Source organism: Bacillus rossius, chromosome 1, assembly GCF_032445375.1.
Source record: "Bacillus rossius redtenbacheri isolate Brsri chromosome 1, Brsri_v3, whole genome shotgun sequence".
Lineage (NCBI taxonomy): Eukaryota > Metazoa > Arthropoda > Insecta > Phasmatodea > Bacillidae > Bacillus > Bacillus rossius.
The window spans coordinates 5,306,412-5,324,668 of NC_086330.1; the positions used below are offsets into that span (position 1 = coordinate 5,306,412).

At 37.2% G+C, this 18,257-nt stretch overlaps 1 protein-coding gene across 1 annotated transcript in view; it reads right to left on the bottom strand.

Annotated features, from left to right (window-relative positions):
* The window catches only part of LOC134531463 (voltage-dependent calcium channel type A subunit alpha-1), a 362,182-nt gene that overhangs the window by 164,234 nt on the left and 179,691 nt on the right, over positions 1 to 18,257 (bottom strand). Inside the window, exons 5-8 of the mRNA XM_063367179.1 lie at positions 14,372 to 14,472; positions 7,034 to 7,189; positions 4,789 to 5,012; positions 2,773 to 2,876 (exon numbers count right to left, since the gene is read on the bottom strand). Of these exons, the coding sequence (XP_063223249.1) occupies positions 2,773 to 2,876; positions 4,789 to 5,012; positions 7,034 to 7,189; positions 14,372 to 14,472 (585 nt within the window). The remainder of the gene's footprint in view (positions 1 to 2,772; positions 2,877 to 4,788; positions 5,013 to 7,033; positions 7,190 to 14,371; positions 14,473 to 18,257) is intronic.

An 18,257-nucleotide genomic window follows, 5' to 3' on the forward strand; every position in this document is an offset into this window, starting at 1 on the left:
CACTTGTTTGGCAAACCAGCCGGACGACAACCTTAACAGACAGCCTTGTGGGACTAGCAGCGGTACTCTGATGTTTACAAGAGTGCAACAATATCACCTTCAAGTTGTATTGCATCTAAAAGAACAACCCTTTTCACTGTGAGAAAACATTTTCTCAATTTAAAAATAATAAATTCCAACATTTGGTGATCACGGCAGTCACAAGGTCCTGCAACTCTACCGAGACATCAGTTTGTTTTTGCCTAAAAACTAAAAATAAAGACACATTTTCTCACGAAAAGCAATGTAATTAGTCCCAAAAAAAAATAACTTATACAGAATATGATGCCGCAATGAGCTTGCAAGATTCATGAATCAGTCATAATGGCAGTTATAACTTCAATGTGCTAAATGAATAAGCATAATTAAACCTTTTGAAAATAATTTATTATTTTTTTATTATCATTTTAATATTATAAGGCCCGCAGCAAAATACAACTATAAAAAATTAAAAAAAAAAATCAGAATATGTACCTACATTATTAAAATGCCATGTGCAAAATTTACATGCAGTTGTTAAAAGAAGAAAACCTAAACATTAGACTGTTTTTGATGCTTGCCTGCAATTGTTTTAAAATTAAACTAACGTGCTTTATACAAGTGTAAGTACAGATACCATTTATTCCCTCCTTCAACGAAATCATAGACATTTATTGTAAAAAAATTTCTTTAAAAATACTGACAAATAAATTTAGCATAAATTTTCTATATCTTTACCCTTTCTGCACATTATCATGTGTAGGTAGAAAAAAAAATTAAGAAAAACCTTCAAAATGTTAGTGTATTCAGTAAACCCTAGCTGGGTCTTACAGTCCTTCTAAGCTACGTAATCACAGGAACAGGAATAAGCATTGACGATTACTACTGCAACGTGCTGGCACACAATCAATAACAGGACTGAGACAAAATATTGCACAAGCTAAGATTTAACTAATTTTATAATAATTTTTCTCTCCAAATCTCAACAACATTGGTTTTGGGGCTGTTTTAAAATTCAAGTGCAACTACGGGAGCTTGTTCTTCTCAACAGCTCGAGGAGCGATGGCAGCGGGAATCACAACGCGCTAGAGTCAGCGTAGTGGCAACAGTGGCGAGCAGCGCTTCCTACACAGGGGCTGTGGAGAGTCCGGCTACCTGCTTCCGTGATCCAGTCGAGGTAAGCGTCGAACGCTTGCGTGAACATCTGCTTGGTTCTCATGCGGTGAAAGCTAGCTCTTCGCTCGACCCGCGCTCTCTCGTTTGAGAACTCTCTGGGTGCCACACCGCAAGTCTCACACACACACACTCCTGTCTGCGTCGCACACAACTCAACACTACAGGTCTCCAAGATCACTGTTACTGTACTCCTGTCAATGTCCACCTTCCTTCACCGTTTCCTCTGACAGTGCAGGTTAGTTATAACCACTGACTCGCTAAACCTGTGTGACCTCTAAAGTACACTGAAGAACAAGTAGTTTACAAAACAAGCTACTATATGCCATAGACTTGGACAATAAATGAGACACACATCAATGAGTGCTAATGAAGTTCTTGAGTATGTAGTATGCTAGCAGCTACTAGAAGAAGAAAAAAAAAGAACTTGTTTCAGATTACAAAATGTAAATCGGAGATGGCAAGGTTATGTTTCGAGAGAGACAGGACTGGATGTGTTTTGCGGTGCAAAATAGACTTGGGACAGTAAATGAGACGAACATCATTGAATGCTAATGAAGTTCATGAGTATGTAGCATGTTAGCAGCTATTAGAAGAAAGAAAAAATTATCAGAACTTGTTTGAGATTACAATATAGAAATCTGATAAGGCAAGGTCATGTTTTGGGAGAGACAAGATTGGCTGTGTTTTGCGGTGCAAAGCGGGGACAGGTGGCTGTGAGGGACAGAATGATAGTGGGACACGAAGAGGAAAACATGATCACGGAATGGCTCAGGGCGACGGTCGCAATCCTCCAGTTGACATGGTTGCAGGCCAGAGGCAGGCAAAAGTGGCTGACTCCGTGATCGAGTTTTCCCGACAAAATCAAGTAGAAAGTGCTTAGGTTGGATCACTCTTTAAACGTTATTGAACGCAGGACACAAAAACCACAGTTGAGCCAGCCAAGTTGACGCTGCATCCCACCAGACGCTTTGCCCCTACTAGACTTCCCTTCATTGGTCGTTAGGGTTTTGTTGGGTCATTACTGTCAAGACTACTGCGTTGGTTGTGTGTCATCATCAACATAGCTGAACTGAGGTTGGTGTGATACAATTACTACAGTTAAGTAATTAATCACCAATTGTGATTTCACATTTGCTAGTTCAAGTCCCAATGTGGAACAACCAAGAAACATGTTAGCATGCTAAGGTGACTCCAAACTGACTGGGTAATCAGTTTTATGCCTTATTTTAAGAGTACCACTGTCCGATGGAGCAGCAGATATCAGTATTAACTTTAGCCATTGCACTATTAACACCTCTGTGGCCCATAAAGGGCTACAAGTACACAAGTAAAATCTTACTTAAAAAAATTATGTAGTACATAAAATATTCATTTTGATCAATTAAAAAAACAGAAGAGACCAATGTAAAATTTTATTTTAACTAATTACCAAATGTCTTGAGTATTTATATATTTTTTTACAATATTTACATCCTATTTATAACTGAGCAAAAAATGTCAACCAAAACTAGTACTAAATATTCTATTTGATGAAAATATTTTTAACTTGTATAGCTAAGGTTACGTGAAGATACTCACCCACTAAGAACACCAAGAACTAAATTGAGCATGAAGAAGGAACCTAGTACGATCAGGGGCACAAAATATATCCAGTTAAAATTGCTCCCCATGGCATCGTTCGTCTGCAAGCAAACAACCACACTTCACTTTAGACAGCGAAAAAAACAAAAAAAAAAAACAATTAACAAACAACTAACAAAAAGGGAAGCACAAATCAGGCTCCACACAGCTGAAAGTCAAGCAAGTGAATAAAATGACAAGCATCACAGATAAAAATTAATTTGCGTGCGAATGGCACTCACGCTGAAAGCCGACATGATTATAATCGCGCACTGAAAAGAATAAATTAGGGCTTAACATTTACATGTGGACATTGCGGTCATAATAAATATGAGAACTGGACCACAGACAGAATGCGTGAGGGGAAGACAAATAATGGCTTACTATGGCAGTGGTTCTCAAACTTTTTGAAGTCAGGCTGCATTTAAAATCTTACAAATAATTAAAGGCAAATTATATATAATATTACAGGAAAAAAATAAGATAAAAAATTTAAAAGCACCTTCAGCTTATTCAGACTTGTTTCCAAACAGTAAAGAGCGACTGCAGCGCTGTACTGAACTAAATCACTGTTCGAGCAAAACTTGTAGTCATTTAAATGGCACATAATAATGAAGTATTAACAAAAAAAATTGAAAATCCGTAATGAATTGGTATACATAACAAAGTAACCATATATATTTTTATATCTTGACACACATTTCTCTGTAATACCACAGGGTGCGCCCGGAAATCTTCTAGGCACCTACTTTGATAGGCACTAAACTAAGGCCATGCGCACCACGTTTACCACTTGTGATAATCCCATGCTTGAACCTGTAGGGGACGGAATGGTGCGAATTGCTTTGGGAAACGAGTGATCTGATCACTCAGCACTGGCATCACTCTGTGTTGAGTGAAGCCTGCAGAGGCAAAGTGCCATGAAGAAGAACGTCACGGGAAGAACTAACGCAACACTGGCAAGGCACAGTATCAGGAGTTTAATTGTGAACGGTAACCATTTCATTCATTCATTTAGTTCATACATTCCGGTACAAAATTCATGATGGATAAATTACACTTGATTAATTTATTGAAGTGAAACTTCTTTGGGCATGATGAGAGTAAAATTTCAAGGCCGTATTTTAACGCAAGCTTGGCCAAAGCTATATACCTTGTTCTACCAGCAGCGTAGAGAGCGCTGTTAAGACAGTCCCTGCATTTTTCACATAGATAGCGCTACCTGTTACGAATTTCATATTTTGTTTAGAGATTTGGCGTGAACCAAATGGCAGAATTGTTTGAAGAAACAGTGTGCAGTTTTTTTTTATAGTGTAAATTATTTGAACACTGAGTAATATTTATCTAGAAAATTGTCTTCTCTCTTTCTATGCCGTTTTACCTCCTACGATACATTTACGAGTCGAGGTGTGAATTGCCAAAGAATATTACTTCTATCAAGTGTATACTGAGTTACATGCGCTCTTTTTTTTTTTTTTTTAATAATAAAAGAAAGTTTTTGAGTTAATTTTTGTTAAATTGTTGATTGATTTCATGTTTTAGTTACATTTTAGTGTTATGTTGTAATTTTGCAAGACCCCTTCCCTCCTATCTAAATATTTTTCTTAACCTACGTTATTTTTCGTTAATTCTCATCGCCCGAGCCGCGAGCAATTCTCGACAGGCGGATGTACGAGTTGAATGAGTGAGAAAAATTTTGAAAGTGATTGGAATTGTCTGTGCAGCATTCTATTTAACAAAAATAATAATAAAGCAAAAACTACAATTGGCACTTAACATCTCCTTTTTTAATTTTTTTTATATAACGAACCGTTATAATGTGAACTACTGCCGTGCTTTGCAGTGTTACTTCGGTCTTGTCGCAATTCACCATGCAACCTTGTCCCTAGCAACGACACGTGGAGTGGTTCGCTGCAGTCTCGGGCAGAGGGTGTGTGGGAAGGTTCGTCCGGAGGGAGGGCAGAGCGCACTGACCCAGTACAGAATGGCGGTCCAGCCCTCCATGGTGATGCACTGGAACACGGTGAGCATGGCGAAGCCGATGTTGTCGAAGGACGTGATGCCGAAGTTGGGGCCCTCCCAGCCAGGATGGCAAACAGAAACATTCACCTGGCACGGGTTGGCCCCGTCGGGGATTTTGCCCTCGACATCGGGGATGATGCAGGGGGTCGCTATGTCTCCCTCCTTCACTATTTCCTCTGCGAACACAAGCGACTCACACTTCAAACGACATCACATCATCAAAAACATTTCACACTCTAAGAAAAAAAAGCATTGAAGGGAAATATTCAAGAAATGAAAAATCAGAATTTCAAACACTAGCACTATACTAGGCCTACATTATTTATTCCTTGCGGACAATTTAAAAAAAAAAATGTTTAGCTTCAGTACTCTCACAATGTTTATTCAGCTATGCAGGTAGCAATTGTGACCAAAAAAATTTTTTTTCAATCAAAGTCTAAATGGTTGCAAGTTGATTATGCTTTTGCTCATGCATTATTTTGTTCCTGTCTCTTGAGATACAGAATTGAGTTTGAGACGTGAATTCGAGGCACTCTCTGAAAATCAAGTTCAAGAGTTGGATCAGAGGAAAGTGGGGTGTGACCTTACTGAACAGAAGCTATCCTACTCTGTTCCTCAGGCATTGTCCCATGATAAATCACAATGAAACCTTGAAGACAATACCTGACAGGAGCATTAAGGGTGACACTGGGAAATCAGGTGCCACATCAATAGAGACCTTAAGAAATAGCCGATGCTATTACTACTAATAATAACGGTAATTTTGGCATTTTTAAATGTAAAATGATAATTTTGGCATTTTATATTGAAAACACAATCTTTTTTTAACATATTTGCAAGGAATTTTGTTATATTTATTTTTTATGTTATATAGTAATTTTAACAAAGTGTTGGAAACAATAAAATATAATTTTAATTATTTACACAAGCCCAATTTGTTAAATTTAAACATTAGAGATGCAAATGTGTGAGGCATATTTACTAATAAACCATTAATTAATATTTTTTAAATAAAAACTTCATCACTTACCAAGCAGGTAGTAAACTATAATTAATATCAAAAATACAGTTACATTCTACAATTTACTTTGCCCATATATTCGTAAGAAACTACATGCCAAAACAATGACAGTCTTGAATCTTGTATGTCGAAGAAAAAATTTAGGAGATAGATCTAAGGAAAGTTTTATTTTAATTGTTTTATTTTATTAATTAACTTGTGATTTGATGACATACTGTGTATTTTATGTGTTACAGTAAAACTTTGCTAAACCATCAGTTTCTGTCGTCTATCATCATCTTAAAAAATAAATGTACGTATTAACAAATGAACAGCACATCTTTAAAATTGTCTACGATTACTTTCATGCCCTACTGTATGAAGATACTGTATGACCACAGTAATGAGCTATTTAATCGTTGGAGCACCACTAAATAATCGCTAATCAGCCGCTATTGTGTTTACATACATTACTACTCTTTTAAGTATTTAAGTTTATATTGATTGTTTGGTAATATTTAATACAATATTTATGTATTATTTCAATTAAAGGATTTTATGTTCTTTATCATCTCAAGCCTGTAGTGAAATCACATTACTGTACATATGTATTGAAAGCTTTCATCAGTCTATTCAGTTACGCGTTATAGCCTTGGTCTGAACGGTGATGGTTAACCAAAGATTTACTATACAGTGCACTCCCAATTATCTGTGAAATTAAGTGGCAGAGCCACCGCGGATAGTGAAAATCGCGGATAATCCGCAAAAGAGCCGAAAATGGGGGGGGGGGGGGGGGGGAAAGGAAACACTAATTTCAAGTTAAAAATCTAAAAATTTTATGTACAGTAAAAGAGCGAACTTGGCTGATTGTCTGCTCGTCAAAGCAACCATACGACTAGAAACAAAGCGCGACAAAGACAATAATAGCAACGCATGCCAGCCTACTGTGTGAGTTCCGAGAAGGCCTGTGGCGTTTTACTGTATACTGCACACAATACACTCGTCAGTAGAGTTCAAATATGCTGACTTGTAATAAAATACAGATTTACATGTGTGCTGTATTTTTTCGTAGCATGCGCGGATAATAGGGAGTTTACTGTACTTAAGTTTTATTGTGTCCTTCCATAAAAGAAGCATTGCAGAGGAAACCCAAACGTGTGTAGGGATCCACCTCCACCAGCAGGCGAATGCACTCACTTAAGTTGTCTATCCTATAGCACGTCATGTGTAAGGCCCCAGAGTAGAACTCCAACCCGATGATGGCGAAAATGACGATGGCGAACAAGACGAGCAGGCCAATCTGCAGCAACGGCGCCATCGCCTTTATTATGGACTTGAGCACCACCTGCAGGCCTGCCACCAGAACCACACTCACCGCCGGCCCGCTGCTCCCCGGTCGGCAACACTGCTTCCCAAACAAAAACTAACACATTTCTCAGTGTTTGTTTGGATTTCATATCCCGCCCACAACGAGGTTATTTGACTCGACAGGGCTTAACGTTCACGTGGTTGTGCACAAAAGGATGGAACTTGGCTTTCCTGCGATCAGGACAGAAATTGTGTGTAACCCTCCCCGCGATCTGTACAGTAATAAACGTACCATGCATACATTTTTTGCATCAATTAAAATACATGTAAAATTTTAAATTAAATTATTTTTAAACTCTGTATGATTATTGATAAAGAGTCAAATTCCAATATTAGAAGATATTGTAGACTTATTTTTTTTTCTATTCACTTTTCATTTCACACTTTCTGCGCCCCCTCTAACCTAGTGCCCATGGTGGGGACACGGGTCAGGGCTACCCCCCCCCCCCTACCCCCATCCCTGTGTGCACAGGGGGCTGCTGACCACTTGTGTAACGTCTCACGCTCATGTACGAGTCACGCAAGCTCCGAGTACGCGAGCTCATCACAGACGGACGTACGCCACAAGAGTCAGGTCTAATCGGGGAAAGTACAGGTCACGGACCGTTCCAGAGAGGCCCGGAGTGATTCCTGGAAACTGGAGTACCCAGACCAGATATAGTGGACAATGGATTCAAATTCAGCTCCTCTGGAACGAGAGGCCATCATTTAACAGCTTTGCTCTCTCGCTCTATAATCCTAACACTGAATTAACTTGATGTAAACTTTGGAAAATACGTTCTGTAACTGGCTTTCGGGATGAAACTAAAAGGAAAGTTAATTTTTTCCCCCCTCATATTTGGCACAAACAAATGTGCCAGCAATATATGTAATCTTACGGTAGGAAATTCACAAAGGAGTTTCAACATTTCCTGGAGGGAGCAAAATTTTCCAGAAATTTTATTTAAGGTCCAGGACTCATCTTATCTCCCTTTCCTGGACAAGACATGTGTTGGGGGTTTCCTCAAGGTGGTCCCACTTCCCACACCACTGCGTTCTGTGTTTCCTACACACTGGGGATCCCTCCAAGACTGACGGTCATCCACTCAGGTGCCTTGTTCACAGGTCGCCACAACAGGCGCTGTTTCTTCGTCCTTAGATGCTGCTTTCCGCGCGTGAGCTTTGTCTTAGAAGTACTCAGGTCCCATCAGTTATCCTTGGGAACGCTACCAGGATGCTGCATTCGTTAAACATACTGTGCATTTAATTTCAAGGGAAAAAGAAAAAAAAAAATTCCAAACTGCCGTAAGAACCTAAGACAAAAAAACAGAGAAATAGTAAATGACATAACTGATTAGCAGGGACCGGAAAAATTTGCAGGTTCAATGACCTGTAGGATGAACTCCATAGTTCTACGTACACTCGGTCAAATATCACCCACTCATTGGTTGCTGTCTTGTGAGACGTCCCAACGTAGCAGCCTGTGATTCGATACAGCATTGGTTGGGTGTTTCTCATTGGCCCAGAGTCATCCAGGTGAGTTGTGAGCCAATAGCAGAGGCAGCACTGAGGTATAACTATTTGTATTTTAGTCTATCGCGAAATGAATTCGCGAATTTTTCCTGTCTCTACTGATTAGCCTAATTTCTTCTAGAACATTTTCCTAACTAGCAAATGAAATTATCAATGTGTTCATTTTCCGAGAAATCTGCTAAATGATTTATAAAAAAATTAATCTCATCACTTAATTTATGCAGAAAGATATTTGCAGTGTTCAGTGAACAAAGTTAAAAACTAGGCATTTTCAGACAGTATATATATACCTTTTTTTGTACTTAAACCAATTTTTCCAATTTACTAATCATTCAATTTACCAAATATCACTAAACATTCAAATACTCATTTTCATAAAAATCAGATTAAGAGTAGAACATAGTAGAAGTATACTGCTGACAGTTATGGCATTAATTTATTTTTGAGAAAAATACTATATCTGCAACACTCATGAAAATATATTTTTCAAGTAAATGTACTTAGAATATATTTGTGTGTGAGAAGTAGTTAAATATAGTCATAAATAAATTATTTTCAGGGAATTTTTTCAGAAAAATATTTTCTATTTATAATTCAAGATTCAAAATTTCAAAATTAATTATTAATTTTGATCTTATGTCTAATTCAGTAAACAATTTTACTGAGATAGCATCAACACTAAAAATGCTGTTTCATTGTGATATGGTTTTTAAGTCATAAATTGAAACAACAGCAAAAACATTAAAATCTTTCACTACATCTACAAACACATCTCACTATTGGCAAATTTTTTATCAAGTACATTCAAAAAATAGAAAAATATACACAGATATCATTGCAACTATCTATCTACTGAATTTTATAGATTTAATAACACATACATGAAAACAATGTTGCTTTACATTAAAGACACAATTTTTCATCTACTTTATACCTAATATAAAATAGTTTGGATAAATCTGAAATCTAAAAAGGTGGTCTATTATATCTACAATCATAGCATGCAATTTCTACAATCTACAAAGCAGGAAACAATTTATTAACTATGTATATTGTACAAGTATTTAAAGAACAATTTTTAAGATAGTAATTGTATGTACTGCAAAGTAACATTAAAAAAAATATAAAATGCAGTGATGAATTTCAATGTAAATCTTAGTTCTTAATGGAGGATATGTGACAAATAATATAACTCTAAGATGGTAACATGTTTTTAACTTTCAAATAAAGAGTCAGAAAACAAGTTGAAGGTGGGTTAATAGAAATTGAAGTATAATAACCATTTAAAGGTCCTAACATTATTTGAAATTATGTGTGTGAGCAGTTTAAAAAAAAAAAAAATGCTTGATTTTTTTTCAAATAGTATGGTTTCGTGAGATATTGCATCCTTTATGGTATACAAAAAATTATATATGTATAAGTTTTAATTATTTCCAATTTCCAATAAAAATTTTCTCGCCCATGTCTAAACAAATGTTACATGTTAAAATGAAGTTTTTCAGCAAAATCTTTATAAAAAGCTCTTTTATTAATAAAGAGATAATTAGTAAAAACCTAATATTTTTTGTGGCTGCGTAAAGACAGCTTAAGCATTTTATTTTTTTAAAAAAAGCGATTTTTGGACATTTTAGTGTTGCAAAAAAAAAAAAAAGGAATTGACAAAAATATGAATGGTTTCAGCAGATGGCATAGCATGGGTGACTTCAGTATGGTCTCGTGAACGGAATGCAGCGCCTAGCGCGGACGCACGCCAACTGCCCTGCATGCAGGTCACAGCGACGCTAGTCACACCGAGGTCATCGCTAGCCAACCGTGTCCCTGCTCGCCCGTGGTGTGGTCCGGGGCGCGCTGCACGGACGGAGGGGCAAGCGTGTGTGTGTGAGTGAGTGTGTGTCGAGAGTGCGTTACAAAACTGCTGCAGCTGCCGGTACTTACTGGGTATCCCAGAGACGAGTTTGAGGGGCCTGAGTACCCGTATGGCCCTCAAAGTTCTCAGATCCATGTCCATATCTTCGGTTTCAGAATAAGTGAACAGAGTTATGAACCTGCGGAAGCAATTACTCGCTATCACTGCCCCAAAAATAAATAAATAAATAAATCAACAACATGGCAAACACGACTACCAAAATCATGTGCGATAAGAACACCACACGGCTAATGTAGGGCTAAAATAACTCTTTAACTATTAACGCTAGGTCTAAGAGTCTAAATTATAAACACACTTTCTGTTTACCTACGGTTTAAAGCTAGGAGAGAAATAAAAAAATAAAAGAAGTAACAACGACAACATTTCATTCATCATCGCTGCCAACCATCACTGATACCTAAAACTGAGTTTCTTCACTGCCAGATAGCATGTCGAGCCCTCGAGATTGGTCGAACAAGTTTGACCATTCTGGCCTCTGTCGCCACTACATCAGCTGCTACATCCAGTTCATCTAAGGCCTAGGATTACTACATTAAAGGATCTGCGACCACAGCTATTAACTACTTGACAGACCGCTCTGAAGACTTTTAAGTGTAGAAATATTTTTCTAAAAAATAAATAAATTTAAACAAATAACATTTACTCAGCAATTACTCTCGGCCAAACTGAAACCAATATCAATAGTTGAAACAAAAAACACAATCCTTTAAGAATTAAAAACAATTGTGTTGTTGACGTAAGCAAAACGTCAGCGAGATTTAAAATTCTAAAACCCGAAACGGAGTGGATGGCTCGACCTAACCTACTGGCAGTGAACAGACTCTGAGAGTAAAACTTTTAACTGACAACGTTACTGCTACGACTAGGAGACATCTAGCTCTATGGTAACTAAGCTAGCATGTTCAGTGTCTGCATTACTGGCGAACACTAAGAAAGCTTGCCCGACTCCGCATGCCGCCGACAAATACTCAGTTCCTGGAAAGAGGAGGTTAATCTAGTGCTTTTACGCTAAAGTTAAGTTCATGAGCCAGAATTCGCTGGTGACAAGCCAATGCAAAAGTTATAACTACAACGGAAAACTGACATTATTCATTCAAACTAGGTGCTATTCATGAGGGAAAAAAAATTTGCTCTGATTTGAAATTTAAAGTTCAGTGGGTTTATAAATCTGTCAGTAATGATGTTAAATTTGAAATAGATCAGTTAAAGTTGGAAAAAAAAAGAATTGTTTCCCAAACAAGCACCTCTTACTATGTTTAAAAACATTTTAAATATAAAGTATGTATTTCAATCAAACATACTAAAAAAAGATTGTCAAAATAAATTAAAAAAAAAAAAATCAAATGCCCTGTGACTGAATACACAAACATTTTGTACGGGGCTTCTGATTTAACAGACAACATTATATTATAAAAAAAACTTAAGTTTCTGAGATGAAGACTTATGATTGTACTGGAAAAATAATTTGTTTGATAGTTTTTGCAAACTTACTTTTTCATAGTCAGAATGCAGTTTATCGACATCCTAAATCCTTCTAAAAGTTTATTATATATTATGTGACTCCAATAGACAGGTTATGCAAAGTAATGTGTACACTTGGCATTTAGGGAGTTCAAAAATATATATAATAGCCTTCAGATACGACCACACAGAGCGCTATGCTCGCTATGTTCATGATGTTCGCTACACATCTGCATCTGAGGTGTCACTGGCCACACACAGCTGAGTTTGCTGTGTTTGCTATGTTGGTGACATCGCCAGGTGTTTGGTTCTTGGCTATTTTTCTGAAATGTCACTGACTTTGCTCATGCACAGATAAACAAAAACTTTGTTTTTGCATCTGAATTGTGCTGTACTTCTGCATTAGCTTTATATGAAGTTCGATTTCTCTAGTATTGTGCTTTAAATAGTCAAGTAGACAGAAAAGTGAATCGAAATATTACGAAAATATCCATGTTTATGGAATAAAATCAATAGAAGAATATAGAAGGCAGGATATGCAGGACAATGCCTAGGATTTAATTTCAAGGGAATGCCATCAAACTGAGTTTAATTTATCCTGAAATAATCCATGAATTTGGTTTTGTCCTCACTAGCAACTGCTTCATAAAAGGATGAAATTCTTCAAAATCGTTTGTTTTGAAAATAAATTCACGAAACCATTTCTTTTTATGTTCACATACTGTGAGAGCCAGCAGAATATTATCATCGTCAGAATCATCACTCGAATCCCACGGCATGCGTCTCACCAACATCGGGAACTAGACTATGCCGTCTGGTCATCTGGCACAGCGAACATAGGGAACATCGCAAACATAGCGTAGTGTTTTGTGTGGCCTCGGCTTTAGTTGTTTGCACACATATGCTATATTAGTTATTGTGAATAGGAAGTAATAATTCTTGCTTGATGCTAAGTATGTACAATCTGTTAGCAATTTAAAAAAAATTATAAAGGTTTGAAGGCTTAGTCCTTTTCAAAGAAATGTCACTAAATTTTTTTACAACACTGTACCACAAAATTTACAAGTCCTATTGTATTTTAACTAGTGAATTTGGGTTCCACGATATTTGGGAAACACTGCTTTGTTTTTGTTCAACGTAGTCAAAGAAAATGTGAATAAGTTGATTATTTCTCGCCCTAGATGAGACTGGTAGTGACCAATTATGTCTGTATCCACAAATAGCACCTCCCTTGAATGTAGCACAACTAATTATTATTTTTTATTTGCTGGCATGAAGCGGACGGATGAGTCGGCTCCGTCTGAGGTAAAAGTGAGCCTTCTACTAAATCGGCATCACTGCAACACAATGACACACAGCATTATATGTAGACCCCAAACAAAAAGTATGCACATAAATGTTCCCTAGCTCCTGACGGAAGCGATCGCTCGGTTACGAACGCGAAACAGTGCTTCCCAATTTGAATTCGCAGGGCAAATAATTTACCTGAGTGGTTCAGGAGGCGTGGAATGGAAACGAGGGAACTACAAAACCACCCTAGCAGGACGTTTATCCTTCATTCATTATTTAGTATTTTAACTTTGAACATCTATTAATAGCTACAGTTTTGATCTACTTATCGATAAAAAAACATTTAAAATGAAACACTGAAAGAAAAGCCTGTGTAATAATTATGTGTACTGAGTTTTAAACATTTAACAAATAGATCTTTGTTTGTTAATGGAATCAATGCCAAATCAAAACCGCACAGATGAATTTAAAAAAAGCTTTGAAAATGCAATCAAGCAGCAACTCTTAACATAGCATTGTTTGGGAAACACTGTAAAAATAACATTCCAAATTTTTTACTTTGTTAATAGTAGTTTCAGAAACGTGAACCTTGAAAAATCTTTTTTGGCTTGTAAGTTTAGCAACATTTATGAGCACAATTTCTGGTCACAAACCTATTTGATAATAAATAAACTCTAGTCTAAAGTAACAGGAAATGACATTAAAATACTGTACTCCATCTAGGTTATTATTTTTTTTTTGTGGACTGCACCTATGTATAAGAAAACGATTAAGAGAGTAAATACAATACGTAGTCTGAAGTAGTAAAGGGAGCACATTCCAACCAAGACGACAAACAGCAGACTCTAGCGCACATGTTGGCAACGTATGGACACCAGCGTTGATACGACGGTAACTGGTCTACTGTTCTAGCCGCTACGGAGGGGGAGGGGGCGAAGTGTCCGCCGCCCCCGGGAGCCGGGGGCGGGCCGACTTACTTGGAATTCTCGAGACCAGTTTGAGAGGTCTCAGCACGCGGAAAGAGCGCAGCATCCGAAGATCCAAGTCGACGTTCGACTCGGCGAAGAGCGTCATGGACCTGAGACACACACGCGCTCTTCACAGTCTGGCTTTGCACGGCGGCCGAGGCTGGCGACGCGTGAGCTTCTGGTCAGCTGTCAGTCGCGCAGTTGGCGCTTGGCACGCGGGGGTTGGGACGGCTCAGTGCTTCAGTGTACTCACGCCAATATGGACACTTTTGGAACAACAGTAGTTTCTTACTAGTGAAAATGTAATAATTTGCCAGCTTTATTTTAGTTAATTATTTAATTTTCATTTGTATCGTTTAAAATTATTTCAGTTATTTAACATTAATTTGTTCAATTAGGTAAAATTTACACAGATTTCATTACTTTCCTTTAATTTAATAATTCATTACAATTCATAAATTTAATCATTAAAATTCAATTCTGTGAAAGTACACTTATTTCATTATAAATGGGTTCTTTTGATGCTTTTTCATGTAATTTTACTTCAAAACTATAAAATATGTATTATTCTAATAATGTGACAGACCAATCTCAAATGCACCACTCAAGTGCTTGACAACTTCTAAGTAAGATGGTCAATTAAATGATGTAAGAATTTGACAGACCAAATCTGTGTTTTATATAGTGATCATTCCACTCTCTTCGGGTGATGTATCGAACTCGCTTGCCAGCTGTGTGGTGGTCTTTGTGCGACACATGCTGGAACCGACAGTTTCCACGTGCGAAGGCTACTGTCCGAAACATGAGGGCCGGGGGGGGGGGGGGGGGGGGGTTTGGCTACCCCTGCAACGCTAATTCTGACACGCTGTGATAGGAGTGTAAGAAGTTAAAAGCTCTTTCAAAAGTGTCCTCTTGACCTCAATACTTACCACACCACTCTCAGTTATGAGTTCAGTGACCTTGTGCTCTGACGTGAAGGCAAGTACGGCAGAAGGGGAACGAAAGCTCCCTTCTTTCTTCCTACCCTCCGACACAAAAGGGACACGGGACCCTTCGGCCAACTTAGCTTATTCTTAGCCGGTACGGATTTCATACATACTACACACGTACTTACTTGAATCAGTTACTACAAGTTGACTTATAACATAAGACTACAAAATATTGGTAAACATACATAGTTTTTATAACTGAAAAAAACTAATATTTATTCATAACAATACTACAACATACACAATAATACAAATGTATATTTTCAAGCAGTATTAATATAAAAAATTATATTAACAAATATCAGGTACGTTGCTCGCAATGGTTGATTCAAAATATTTTAAAGGGCATACACCATTGCTGGCATATGTCCAAGAAAATCTTGTAAATCAATAAGTATCAGAATATTTTTTTACAAATTAAAGGCATACAAAAATTCAAAAAAAAGGTAAAACTACTAAAATTTTGGGTAAATATTTAGGTATCTTTCTGGAGTGTTGCGAAAGTGGCTGGGTAGTGGTAGTTGCACTTAATTACAAGCATTTTCATTGTAAATATTATTGGAGTGTAGAAGTAAACAGCTGAAATTGATATATTTAATGAATTTTCTTAACATTCACTGGATATGAAGGCAAAAAAATATGTATTTTTTGCTCTGGTTTGACATGTTGAGGGCAACTTGAAGAACCTGATAAGTCATGATCAACATGTTTTTTTTATTTAAAAAAATACTGGCCGAACCAGTAGAGTTTCTACGAGTGGGCCAACGCAGTCACCAGCGAGTACCGAGAAGAGTGGAGCCACGGACACGTGGGTGTCTAAGGCGGGAAGCCTTCATTTCACAGACGAGAGAGCCACACCCCAAGTTACCCGAAGTTCATGATAGGAAACTGTTTACATGATTTCACAGTATCTTTAATGTAGCTATCCTATCAAAATCAACCGTTCACAATGTTTTAAAGTATTTATAATGTAGCTAACCTAACCTAATTGACCGTTAGTTATCATGAGTTACAATGAACAAAAAAAGAAACCTTGAAGATGCACGATCGGGCGTTTGGCTATCTCGTCTGTGAAAAGAAGCCTTCCCGTCTGTGGCAGGCATTTTCGACCTCCCCGCTAGGTAAGTGCAGCAATCATGTCCTACGCCCCAGACTCGTATCCCGATCCCCAACACTAATTCATTTTGTGAGAGAACGCAGTGCATTTATAATAAAGTAATAGAGCTTTAGCATTTGCTCCAAACCGGTAAATGACATCATTTAACAGATTGTTCAAAGATAGCTAAAGACTATTATTAAAGGAAATATTAAGTAGGCCTATAACCAATTCAAATTTTCACTTGTTATGCTCTTTAACAAAGTTTAATTTTTTCAAAAATGTTAGTATTAAATATATTTTTCCTGTTATATCGTTTGTTTACTCATTAACTGTCCTCCCCACTTGCTACCGCCAACTGGCGAGTCTTAAAAACAACGGCATAGTCCTTAAGCTCATAATCATCAGCGAGAAATCAAGTTACAGTGAAATCCCTAGATAGTAAAAAATTTAAGGGACTGAATATTTGTGTGTTTATAACAGAGGAGATCTTTATGCAGAATGTTCAGGAATTTACGGGCATAAGTTTAAATTGGTGGTAGGGAATATCAAATCGAGCCATTTTTGTTAGTGAACATGTGTTTTGAAACGCAAGCCCGCAAAGTTACAAGTTCTAACCGTGGTGCACAAATTTGAATTTCATGCACAAAGAGGCCCAACTCCGCTGGCTCAGAGGATGCGCGATCACAGCGCAGTGACCTTGAAGTGCTCTGTGCGAGGCAGGTGACGAGTGCGTATGTCTAGAGTTGCCATGTAAGCATTGGCAACATCACCATTCCTGGTGTGACAACTCTCACTTTCAGGTAGTCTCTGGTTAGGACAAGTGAAGGAACAGTCAAACCTCAATAATACAAAACCTGAAGGGACCACAATTTTGTCACTTTGCAATAACAAGGTTTGTATTAAACATACAAAAAATTTTAATCACAATTTTTATATAAAAATCTAAATAAAATTAAAATAATATATATTTTTTTAAATTTAGTACATGCATAACACACCTAAAAAAATAGTATATGCTCAAAGGAAAAATTTAAAAAATTGTTATAAAGCACAATATGTACTTTTTGTATGAATTTGAAAAAAAAAAAAAAAAACACTTGGATAGTTTCACCTGTACCTTAAAAATAAAATCTTGTACTTATAAAACCATTTGAGTCAGAAGTATAAAGCAAAGGTATATAAATTGCCAACAAAAAGAAATATTAGCAACATTCTGAATGAATAAAATTTCTAAACTTTTTCCCCCAAACTACACAAAACCAAAGAAATAGCATCATTTATTTTGAACTTCACATTGTTTCTTTGCATTATTCTGGGATATTTTTACTGACCATTTTTTACTTTATGGAACTGTTTACTCATGGGACAAAAACCACTTTGTACAACATAGTAACCATACTTTTGTATTACACAAATTACGTGGCACTGCAACTGATAACGTAATTTCTAGGGACTGTGACAACACTTTATCGATGAGAGTTTTGTATTAACAGGGTTTTCATTAACGGGGTTTCACTGCATTGCGCTCGAGTCTGTTACGAAGGGGCTCTGCTTCCCCCACTGCTATACTTCCAGCCTCCCTGGGCCACCGCGTGTGTTCGGCCGTCTCGGGGAACGTGCAGTCTGTCGTGGGGAAGCCTAAGATGTACATCAAGTTCTGTCCCTGCCCGAACACGCTTGAATATTCACCTTCGACCAAACTCGGGTTTATTTATACATATATTTATATTTCTCTGTTTATTTTAATGTAGCTATACTAACCTAACTAACCATCCATAGTGTTTTAAAGTATTTTAATGTAGCTATA